Source organism: Podarcis pityusensis (genome assembly GCF_964106645.2).
Source record: "Podarcis pityusensis genome assembly, chromosome: 2".
Classification (NCBI taxonomy): Eukaryota; Metazoa; Chordata; class Lepidosauria; order Squamata; family Lacertidae; genus Podarcis; species Podarcis pityusensis.
The window spans coordinates 81,707,037-81,719,672 of NC_138029.1; the positions used below are offsets into that span (position 1 = coordinate 81,707,037).

The 12,636-nt window shown below is 43.8% G+C and overlaps 1 protein-coding gene across 3 annotated transcripts in view; it reads right to left on the bottom strand.

The window, feature by feature from the left end:
* CARD19 (caspase recruitment domain family member 19) overlaps positions 1 to 12,636 on the bottom strand; it is a 34,171-nt gene that overhangs the window by 18,914 nt on the left and 2,621 nt on the right. Inside the window, exon 1 of one of the 3 annotated variants that reach the window (XM_080996852.1) lies at positions 8,060 to 8,775. The exons of the other annotated variants lie outside the window; for them this stretch is intronic. Coding sequence (XP_080852978.1) covers positions 8,060 to 8,066 — 7 coding nt within the window. The 5' untranslated portion in view covers positions 8,067 to 8,775. Of the gene's footprint in view, positions 1 to 8,059; positions 8,776 to 12,636 lie in introns of those variants that run through there. 3 annotated transcript variants of the gene reach the window in all.

Below are 12,636 nucleotides of genomic sequence, written 5' to 3' on the forward strand. Positions count from 1 at the left end.
CGAGGCATTTCCAAGTGGTTTAAATTTCAACATAGCAGCCCTCCCACTGCACTGCAAGCTACTCTCCCATCCTGCTTGTGGTCTTATGCGTTCCTTCACGCTCCTGAACTCTACGTGTGAACTCACCTCTTCCTTTTCTTTTCAGAGCCAACCAGGGTCAGCATCACAGTTGCAGTTTTGCAACCATGATCAGAAGTGAGTTTGCAGGGGGCTGAGCCAGGCATCCCCAAACCTGGCCCTCCAGATGTTTGGGGACTACAATTCCAATCACTCCCGACCACTGGTCCTGTTAGCTAGGGATGATGGGAGTTGTAGTCTCAAAACATCTGGAGGGCCAAGTTTGGGGGTGCCCGGGCTGAGCTAATGGTTAGAAAACAAAGCTGCATACAAGTCTTGTTACCTTTGAAAATGAAAAGATACAGAGGAACACAGAGAGGGAGAGGGAAGACACAGACAAGCTCAGCGGAGAAATAACAGAACAGAGTTGGGGAGCTCCTGATCTCCTATAGATGCTTAGGAGACTGGGCAATATCACATCTGAACAGGCCTCAGTAAAAAATGCATTTTTTAAAAGTTGGAATGCTCAATTTTTATATCTGCCTTCAAATCCTAGCCACTAAAAGGGAAACTGTGCAGTCTAACCTGACCTCAGAACAATTTCAATTGCTGTATTTTTATTGCTGCATAGCCAAGCATGGGATTTGTTTGCTAATCAGTGCTTCGAAATCCAGAGATTCTGCTATAAAAACAGCGGGATGGCCTTAAAAGAGGATGATTTTGCTGTTCAGCTTTAAGCCTTTCATTGCCTTCAGATTCTGTCCTCTCTTTTTAAATAATGTGATATTCCCCCAAAAATATTCATAAAAACCTCCCATGATTATTGTAATAAGCAAAGGCTTTTTGAGAGCCTGAGTCATTCCCATTAAAATGAAAAAAAGAAAAGCTTTCTACTGGCATTGCACAACTTTTGCAATTTCATAAGTATCAACTGGATTTCCAGCAGAGTGTTACCATTCATCCCATAAAATTAATGTTTCAAATGGCAAGCAAAGCATCTTTTTCCACATTGTCTCAATGCACCTCAATAAAATCCATGTGCTTCATTATACTGTTTGCTAAAATTCTTTTCCAGTTGAGATGTTATATAGTCTTCTTTTGTTTCAAGATGCGATGAGAAAGGAAGATTGAAGAGGGCAGAAGTCGAGTCAAGAGCTACGTTTTGAAAGATGTACTGAGAATACATGGATGGGGATAAGGAGAAACCGAAGACAAACACAGAGATGGTGACAACACAGCATATCAATGATTAGGGTTGTTTCACATAGGACAACATTTCCCACAACTATATTCTGTCCCCAGAGGTGAAATTAGCAGTGGCTTGCAAATTAGTCATCTCCTTCCTATGCTGTCCCCTCACCCCTCACCCATTTTGAAACCTAGGACTCAGCTACATTATTCAAAAAACAGTGTTTTGAATGCGTTATAAACAGAAGCTGTAGAGCACAAAACTTTTCTATGTGTTTTTACATAGTTTTTTTTTCTTTTCTTATCTTATAACAATTTATAGTCCCACCCCTAGACTGTACACTTCTGGAGGCAGGGAACAGCCTTTTTTCCTTCCGTATGTCAAAGTGTACAGCACCATTTCAGAAAACCAAGAACACCTGGTTCTCCCCGTCAGAAACTTCCTAACATGATGATTGAAATGTCTTTGAAAGAGGCTTCACATGACATGACACAATTGTCCTTCCATATGAACTCCTCACAGTATACGTCAAGAAAATTAGACATCAAATTCATATAATTTCCCTGCATTGGGCATCCAGTGAGGTTTTAAAAATGAAACTCCTGCCATATCACAAACTTCTTTTGACGCCACCCTAAGTTCCCTAAGACATTTGCTGCGCTGCTTAAGAAATCAAAGCCAAGGTACTCTTGTCTGGAGTTCTCTAGTTCCAAGGTTTACCTGTTAGAATGTCCCAGTGAACAAGGTAGAACTTGTGTCTAAGGCTACATACATACCACAAAGTTAAAACACATTTAATGCACATTCCCTCTTTCAAAGAATCCTGGGAACTGTAGTTTGTTAAGGGTGCTGGCTACACTGCCATTCTTGGGATTCTTTTTTTGGTGGGGGAAGCAGGGAGGAATGTGCTTTAAATATGTGGTGTGTGTGTAGTCTAAGTACTGTGAATGAACAGGAAGCAAGGCGAGCTCAGGGTGGCTTCCCTCCCTTGGCTCTCTCCAATGTCTTCTGCTACAAGTCCCATATGCAACAACATACAAGAGCATATTAGCAGCGAAGAGAGTTTACTTACATCAGTTAAGCCTCTCTCTTTTTAAAATATGTTTCAGTAAACTGGAATTCTGCCTACAACTGCAGCTCTTTAAATTATGCCTCCAAACAACTGTTATTATCTGCTTTGTGCTGACCCATACAAATCTTGTATTTTATGCAGCACACATAATTATGCAATGTAAGCTTCTCTGGGATTTTAGGCAAGGCTCCTTTTTATTTTCTTCAATCAACGGCAAATGCAAGGCAGCATTATGTAAAGGGCAAGTCCCCCTCTCCACTACGCTACCTTTCTATAAGTTCCGTCTGATCAAAATCCTTACATGCAATTAAAATGTGTTAACCTTAACCTTGAAGCATAACGATAAATGTATGGTAGGGGTAACTAGCCTTTTCAGGCCAGTGGACACATACAGAATCCTGAAAAAGTGCTGTGAGCACTTGCTCTGTCCACCATTACTGATCTTCCCACTGCAAACTTCCAAGGAACTCTACCTTCCAAAGTACAGAATTTGGATGTTTCGACTAAACACACCCCAGTCCCATCAAGTGTGCTCCTGGACCTTTCACGGTTCCTTCAGAAATAGCTCTGAGGGTGTCAATTACTGCCATTAAAATCAAGTTTTGTCACTGACTTTATCTGAAGACATCACAACACACAAGACAAATTGCAAACAATGGCTTGCCTAACACTTGGAAGATTTCTAATCAGTCTCTTATTATTTAGGAGAGCACAGAATGCAGAATCTCAAATTGTAAATAGGCCTCCCATTGTACTGTTTTTGTCTATTGTATGTGCCAACAGCTAAATAAAAATGTGTTGTTGTTAAAAATCATTGTAGATCAACTATTTCATTTTTCTTTCTTTGACAACTGCTCTATCACCATTAACAAAATGAGTTTTTGAAAATATCCAGCCCGTAATCTTTTAATCCGGCCCTAGCTTTATTCCCTCATGAAGCTGTAACCATAGAAGATCACAGACTCTGAAATCGCTAGATGCTGAAATGAATTCAGCCTTATCTTGGACTCCACCGTGGAAACAGATATGCAAGGTAGACTGGACGTATTTCAATGAAACTTGATTGACTGTTGTTGTTTTTTTAAGGCACTGGTATTTATTTATCAGAGAAAAAGAAAACAGCCTATAAAAATGATGTGGAAAGAAATCCAAGGCAGGAAGAAATCTCAGTGTTTCATTGCACTGGAGAGACGTATACAGTCCAGTACTTTCCATGCTTGAGGAATGTTTACAGAATTGCTAGCTACAGACCTGAGTTTTGTCCTGCAGCAGCCTTACCAATTGTCAATGTTCAATGCTTTGTTCACTTGTCTTATTCTCCCGTCTGCTGCAGGCTCCAGGGAGTAAAATGCCAGCAATGAGCCCAGGGAATGCCGAGGTCACTAGTGCTGTACAATGACCTGTCACACCATAAGTCACAGTAACTATGGCTTCCCAGGACTGAATGAACATGCACCCTCCCAGGGAAGAGCTTGCATCCACTTTGTTCCTAAACTCCACAAAGCCAAGGTCTGGCTTAGAGTGTTGCCTGAACACAGTACAGTGGTACCTCGGGTTAGGAATGTAATTCATTCTGGAGGTCCGTTCTTAACCTGAAACTGTTCTTAACCTGAAGCACCACTTTAGCTAATGGGGCCTCCTGCTGCCACCGTGCTGCCGGAGCACGATTTCTGTTTTCTTCCTGAAGCCAAGTTCTTAACCCGAGGTACTATTTCTGGGTTAGCAGAGTCTGTAACCTGAAGCGTATGTAACCCGAGGTACCACTGTATCATGGTTAAACTCATTACTCCTTAACCACAATCTGTAGCCAAGTTTTGTTCTTGGTTAAAGAGGACAGAGCACCAGAGGACATACCAAGTGAAACCTTGGCTTAGCTTCTATGGGTGCTAAGAGGACCCAGAGAAGAGCAAAGTTGGCACCAGGAGGTTCATGTTAAGCCATGGTTTGCCTTAGTGCTACATGCAAACATTGCCCGTGTTGTCATCACCTTGGAGCTCTTAAAGATACACACTCTGGTGGAATCTACATACATATAAAGAAAACGCTGTGGAAATGGCTTTCTTAAAAAATGCTTTGAAAAATACATTGAATTTGGCTTAGCTCACTGTCGCCATCTAGTGTCACATTTGTATATTGCACTTTACAACACATTTAAAATATTTTATTTGCAGTTTTGTATAGCTGAGTCCACTGTTTCCAAGGCTTGCACTCTCCACCCTTAATGCTTAGCACTTTCCTTGGTCAATTATGGCAAACTGGAGGTATACATTGCATGTATATTACCATGAACACATTTATGTTTGGCATGTGTAAACATGGCATAGTTATATTTGGCATGTGTTAACATTACACTAAATAACTGCAGTATTGCCACACACAATTTTTAAAAAAATATATGCAAAGAGCTCATTCAACATTTAATCCAAAGCCTATCCCAAAACAAACCACATCCCCACAGTTTACATCGTCAAAGCAATTCAGCAATACTGAAAACAATAATGCAACTATTTTAGTACACCAAACAACAAGCAATGCTAACAAAGCAAAATGCTCATCATTTTGGCCTTCAGGCAGATCATAAAATGAGAGAAGATTACTCTTCCCACAAAGCAGGCAATTATAGCACTAACAATGATTGCTGAATGACCAGGTCATTATGATAACTGCAGATGGTTTAAAGCTTTCTCCCCACTTCCATTCATTCTGTTCTTGGAAAGAATCAAACAAATCCATAGTTTGGTGCAGATTCTGCAAACAGACTGAGGATTTTATTGCTGCTGGCAGCCAAACATAAAGAGGAGATCATTTTATGAAAGTAAGATGTTACAAAGCCATTAAAAATCAGGAGGTTTTCCAGATATAGATTTGGAGAGCACTCTTTTTTTGTTTTTGTTTTGCCTCATTTATGTCCTGTCTGCATATTTTTTGGGTGTTCTCTCAGATATCCAGACACTGGAGGCAAGCAGTGGGGAATGGCTATCTCTATCTTGCCTGACTTAGGAACTGGTTTCCATTCAAGATGCTGGTATCAACTTTTAAAGCATCTTGTTTGGTTGGAGTGTTGCCTGCTTTTTTGGTCGTGTGTGTGTGTGTGTGTGTGTTGGTAGGGGGGATCTGAGCATCACCAGCTTTCCTTCTGTGAAACTTTTTCTGTGGTGTCCACAACAGTTTCTCAGGTTTCCAAATATGCCCCCAAATCCAAAAAGGTTGAAGACCCTGAAGGGTAAGTGTTCAGGGAGTAAACACCTGAGGGAATTCATAGAGGTGCAAACTAGCTTCCCAACTTTCATTGGCTCCTTGGCTTCCCAACTCAGGGGTTGGTGGGGTTGTGAGGGAGCTAAATAGCAGACATCTGTCCTTGAAGATACAGTTCAAATGCTCCACAATTGCTTCGCATCAGGGAACAGCCGGGAGATGCTGATAAGTTTCAGTCTCCAATGATCTAAGCTGGATTTGAAGTGATGCCTTCTAAGTGAAAGGTCAAACAACCAGCCATGTGAAACACGCAGGCATTAGCTCAAGAAAATAGTGTATCTGAAGGTCAGCATTTAGAAATAAAGACTATACAGGGTAGCAGAACCAGCAAACCATTTCTGTATAGGCCAAAAGCACTGCCTCTGATCACTGCAATCTTACGTCTGCTTAACTTTTGTCTCACCTTCACACAAGAGCTAAAATAAATGTTTCCATCTCAAGCATCCGCATGTTCAGATTCTTCTAGCATGAGCAACTTGAATATCACAGCTATTTTTGGAAAAGTAGTTTCTACAGGCTATTATACTAACCTGGCTCGCAGTAAAAGCTGCTGTTTAATATGTATATAACAGGTTACGTGTGTTACTGTCTCAAACCTTTTACTTACACAACCAAATTATCTTCTTGTGTTTATTTACAGGATCAATTCCGCCAAAGCTTCCTGTAGCTGTTTTGTGTGTATGTTTTTGTACATCTGCGCGACAAGTGACTAGCAAGTCAAATATTATTGTTGTTATTAATGGAAATTCTGATGCTTTAACCAGTGGCATCACTCTAGTTGCATGATGACCAATGGCTATGTAAGCAGCATTGCAAAAAGTAATGAATATGCAGCATCATTATGTGCAGAGCCTACTCCTGATTTAAATGCCGCCACCCCACCCCCCATTTACCGTATTTTTCTGTGTATGAGACTAGGTTTTTTCCCTTTAAAACAATGTCAAGAATACACGGAGTCCCCCAAAATAGGGGACGTCTTATACACAGGGGTGTCTTATAGCTGGAAAAATATTATAATATGTAAATAATTATATAATGCAATTATTCATTGGGCATCTTGAGACCAAGCAACATACTGCTCAACAGATGATACCTCAGTAGTAGGGTAGGGGAAAACCGGTGGCACTCTAAATGTCGAATGACTTTAAAAGAGAATTAGACAAATTCACGGAGGAGAAGACTATTAATGGCAACTAGTCATGATGGCTATACTCTGCAGCCACAGTTCAAGGCAGCAATGCTTCTGAACACCAGCTGGCAGAAGCCCCAGGAGGGGAGAGTGCTCTTGTATTCAAATGCATTTTGTTGGTTTCCCACAGTACAGTGGTACCTCGGGTTACATATGCTTCAGGTTACAGACGCTTCAGGTTACAGACTCTGCTAACCCAGAAATAGTACCTCGGGTTAAGAACTTTGCTTCAGGATGAGAACAGAAATCGTGCGGCGGTGGCGCAGTGGCAGTGGGAGCCCCCTTAGCTAAAGTGGTACCTCAGGTTAAGAACAGTTTCAGGTTAAGAATGGACCTCCAGAACGAATTAAATTCTTAACCGGAGGTACCACTGTACTCTGGTTGGCCACTGTGGGATGCTGGCCTAGATCACTAGATTCACTGATCCAGCAGGCTCTTATTAGGTTCTTATATTATTAAAGTTTTTAAATTAGTATTTACTTGCTTGCCCAGTGTACTACACAGAGGCTGCCTCTGTTAACGGGGCTGACTCAGGCGGAGAAGCTGACTCACTTGGCATCAATTACTTCCATCTTTTGAAACTTCAGCTCTGAAAAAGTGCCCTGCCTTGCCCATTGTGTTATGCTGTTAGCAAGAGAACTCGACGTTTTTAAAGCGGGTGACAATCAAGTAATTCTAAAAAACACAAAGCTTGTAAACAGCAGCCGCGAGCAAACCAATGTCTAAAAGCAACCGTAACTGTGCAGTCCCATTAAGATCGACGCGGCTGGTAACAGGGTGTAGGACTGCAGACTTAAGACAACAAACAGAAATGCGTGGTTAAACCACTTCCTTCCACGGGAGAGGCATCTCCCAACATACTGAAGGCTGTCTTTCAAAGGGAGGGTGCAAAATTGTGCAGGGCACGTACTTCCGTCCCCTTGCAAGGCAGTCGTGTGCTGATCTCCGCAGAGCTTACTTCTGAGTAAACAGGTCTAAGATCGGGCTGCTTAAACGCACCCTCGGAGAGAAACGCCTCGAGCGAGCATGCACTGCACGTCTGCAACCTCGCGCACGCTTCCTCGGAAATAAAACGCGAGCCAGCACCCACGGACAAGATGCACCATGGTAAGAGGAGACCTCGGCTCCGGTGCATGCAAAAGCGGGGCGAGTGTCTCCTCTAGCAGCGCCTGCGGCTTCCTTTGCACACACCCACCCGCCCTCCAAGGTGTCCTTGCCGCCCTGCTCTGTGCGCCCCCTGCAGCCGGGACTTGGCGGCGGCTCGCCGTCCTCTCCCTCCTCCGAGGGGCGTACGAACCTGGCATAATGGCGTCCAGCGGGAAGGAAGGCCGGCCCGGCGAGGTTGGGAAGGTTCCTCGAGCTGCCGCCGCCGCTGCCAGTCCCGCCCCTGCGAGCTCTGCTGGGCGCGTCTTGCGCCTTCCTCTCAGGCAGGCAAGCAAGCAGGCAGGAGGCCTTCCGGACGCGCCGCTCCGCTTGCAGGCCGGCCTCGGCCACGCGGCGCTCAGGCAAAGTTGCCAGAAGGGCCGCCGCAGGAGGAGCCGCCGCCCGGCAGACAAGGGGGGCAAGAAAGCGGCTTCTCTCTCACAGCTCCTCGACGGAAGAGTCGCCCGCTTTCCCTTCTCACTTGTCTGGGCAGGAGGAAAAAGAGCTGCCCCTCCATTCCCGTTCGCAGCGAGGAGCAAGGAGTTGCACACGCTGCTGCTATCCCAAGTGCTCTTGTTGGGGCCCGGGGCTTCCTTTCTCCCAAGCGCCACGTTTTCTTTGGGAGTTCATCATGGTGCGGAGCAAAAGGGCAAGCGGTGTGGTAAACGTAAAAAAAAAAACGAGCCTGCGCTGGATTCAGGCACACAGGGCGCCAAGCAGAGGGGGCGCAAAAATGAGATAATAATAATAATTTATTGTTTATACCCTGCCGATTTGGCTGGGTTTCCCCAGTCACTCTGGGCAGCTCCCAACAGAATATTAAAAACAAGATAAAAGATCAAACATTAAAAACTTCCCTAAACTGAGCTGCCTTCAGATGTCTCCTAAAAGTCAGCTATTTGTTTATCTGGCCCTCTGCCTGGTTCCCTGTAACTTGGCTTCTCGCAGTGAGGGAACCGACAGAAGGCCCTCGGAGCTGGACCTCGGTGTCCGGGTAGAACAATGGGGGTGGAGACGCTCCTTCAGGTGAGAAGATCCATACCTGAGAAAATCCCATTTGGGAACTCCAGATTTTGGCCTCACACAGGGACCATAATACGAAATATGACCAAAGTCTGTCCCTGTATGAGCTACCGAGAAAGCCGCCTATTACCCTGTTTTTGATAAACTACCAAGAAATGTGTACAGTAAGTCCCCAACGTAGGCACATTGTGCACATTCAGCTTTATGCACATGGCAAAACAAAATAAAAAATGAGCAGGCGTCCAGGGAAAAAAGACTTCAGCAATCCCACCCACTTTAGGCATGATCCCCAGAACGTAACCCCTTCCCATGGAAGTTGTGGGCTTACTGTATTGAGTTTTTGCTTGGGGGTGGATGCTGAAGTTAGGCCTGAGCCTAAGGGTGCTTCTGGGCTGTCCCTACTTTCAGGTGGGATTGTACTGGCAAATCTAAGTTGTGTGATCAAAGTTGATTTCGAGCTCTTGTGCATCGAACCCACTTCCTCGAAAGATCAAACTTTTTGCAGTAAGCAAAGTAAGGGAGAAATGCGCTGGAAAGTATGGGATAGTGCGTGCCTGCTTGCTTTTGGCACATCAATAAATGTTTCCTTAAAAATAAAAACATAAACATGTTAGAGAAGAATCTGATAACATGTTGTGGTCTCCCAGTCTGGATAAATCAAGTGCCTCCTTCCAGAAGCAGCATCCATCTACACTTCCTAGATCGGGGCTGGCAACCTAAGGCCCGTGGGCCGGATGCGGCCCAATCACCTTCTCAATCTGGCCCACGGACAGTCTGGGAATCAGCGTGTTTTTACATGAGTATTATGTGTCCTTTTATTTAAGATGCATCTCTGGGTTATTTGTGAGGCCTGCCTGGTGTTTTTTACATGAGTAGAATGTGTGCTTTTATTTAAAATGCATCTTTGGGTTATTTGTGGGGCATAGGAATTCGTTCATTATTATTTTTCAAAATATAGTCCGGCCCACTACATGGTCTGAGGGACAATGGACAGCCCACAGCTGAAAAAGGTTGCTGACCCCTGTCCTAGATAGCTGGACCCGAGCATAAAACCTCTTGTTACATTCAGTTTAGGTTACATTCTTTCAGGATATGTCCCGCGGTGACCCGGAAGTAATGGAATGGGTTACTTCTAGGTTTCGCCGCATGTGCAGATGCTCAAAATGACATCATGTGTAGAAACGGCGAATTGCGATCCACGCAGATGCGGGTTGCGTTCTGCTCATGTTGCAAATGGGGCTCCGGAATGGATCCCGTTCGCAACCAGAGGTACCACTGTAATGCTGTTAAAATGAATTGGGGGCAGAACTGCACATGCCATACCAGTCCCAACTGCCACAGCCACTACACAAAACCTATGCTCACATGCAAGCACAAGGGGGGGGGGCTCCAGAGGTGTTACACCCACCCAAAAACACTGAAACAAATCATCTTTGACTCCCAAGTGAAGTGGTTCAGAGCCCAATTCCCCCCAGTTTATCAGATTATCCCCATAATTGGGTAAACCTGAATTTACAGGGGGAAAGCATGAAGACTGGTGTTTGAAGGTAACATCATCTGGATTACTCAAACTAAATAGGAATGCAAACGCTGTAGGTCCCATTGAAAGCAGAAGTTATAAATGGCCAGTGTGTGGGGTTCAACCTCAAAGAATTTGCACCATCTGCTAGCAGTGACCTTTCTTATATAGGGGGACCTCATGTGTGGGCTATGTCCAAAGTTGCTCTAAGTGCACTTTCATAGAAGAAAACTGGAAATCATGTGACTGCGTTTCCCAATGGCGTATGAGGATTTATTTAAATGTCATGCCTATGGCAGGGATTATAATCTCTACATAGGCATCCACACACATATAGGCTGTCACAAAGTGAGCCACTTCAGTGCAATGGATGGAGTATTTGATTTGTCATTATAAGTCTCCTATGTACAGTGCTTTTTTTCTTAAAAAATGTTTAGGGGGTACTCATTTTCCTACTTATCTTGAAATACTGCTCCTCAATGAGGCCAAACTTAGATTCACAAAATGTTTAGGGGTATGCATACCCCCAGAAAAAAGCACTGCCTATATGTATTTACTTCCCAAGTGACATGCATGGAATTGCCCTGTAAAACATTTTCTGTATTTGTAATTATTTCTTTCTAATGGTATAATTATCAAAGCTCTAAAAGGTTAAATTTGTAACCAATTTGAAATGCTTAGATAGGAACAATATTGAACTGAAGGACAAAATTCTATCAGCGTTTCCATTTCCATTTCTTGTCCTGTGAATTGAAATATAATTCATGACTATAAATAAGAGCTGATGGCACATTTAATTTTCTTGTAGTTTGAACGGTGAACATAAATTTAGACACAGAAAATTAATTGCCACTTTTGGAAACAATTAATTGTACAATTTCAAACAACATAATTTATTTTTTCACATAAGTTCTCAAATTTAAAAAATTCTACATTTTTCTAATTTGCATATGCAGTTTATTATTATTACTAGAAACATGAGCTCATCCATTTGTGTGCAGCTAGGAGATAAAATGCACTTTGATATGTTTTGCAGTATAAAAAAGCACTTCCCTAGCTAGGATTTGATGCTGCGATCCCAGGTCCCCTTCTTGTAAGTAATCTTCATTACAAGTAAGCAGGGTGTAATTCCATCTGCACCACAGTGTCTCTTTAGATACCCACAAATAAAGTTTGCAAAAATGCAGATAAAAATAGAAACTTACAAATATAAGTTTGTAAAATAAATAAATCCGTATGGATTATGGCGTATATGCACAAGTGTTGTGTATGCATTATTTGGTTATTGCTAAACGGTATAGGCTGTGATCATAGTGTATATATGCAAGACTCCACTGTCCGCAAAAATATACATGTATGTATGATTGGGGCAGTGTGTTACATCCCATAGGCAACAGTGGCTAAATACAGATCTAAGATAGAAAAGCAGTAATCACACTGATCCAACACCCTAATTTCCCATCCTGGGCATTTGATTAGCACTGTCATTAACATTAAATATGTTCAACATTAAATATAAAACTAAATATTATTTTAACTACCGTATTTTTCGCACCATAGGACGCACCGGCCCATAGGACGCATCAAGTTTTTTGGGGGGAAAATAAAGGGAAAAAAATTATTTCCCCCCCAGGCGCTTGTGGGGCCGGCAGCGGGGAGAAGCGCTCTTCTCCCCGCAGTCCGCCTTCAGATCAGGTCCGGGGACAGCGGGAAGACGCGCTGCGTCTCCCAGCTGTCCCCGGAGCTTGGGGGCAGGCAGCGGGGAGAAGCGCTCTTCTCCCCGCCGCCCGCCTTGAGATCAGGTCCGGGGACAGCGGGGAGACGCGCTGCGGGATGGCGGCGTTCCGCCTCCCTCTGTCCCCCGACCTTGTGGGGCTGGCGCTGGGGCTCTCCTGAAGCCTGGAGAGCGAGAGGGGTCGGTGCGCACCGACCCCTCTCGCTCTCCAGGCTTCAGTGAAAGCCTGCATTCGCACCATAGGACGCACACACATTTCCCCTTCATTTTTGGAGGGGAAAAAGTGCGTCCTATAGTGCGAAAAATACGGTACATAAAATTGACCTGTTGCTGACCTGATTGACAACCTACAGCTCAGACCTCAGGATAATAAAATTAGCTGTTTCATAAGAAACTAGGCATCTAGATCTTCTCACCTGAGAGTAAGCCCAATGGAATTCAGTGGGACTTCCCT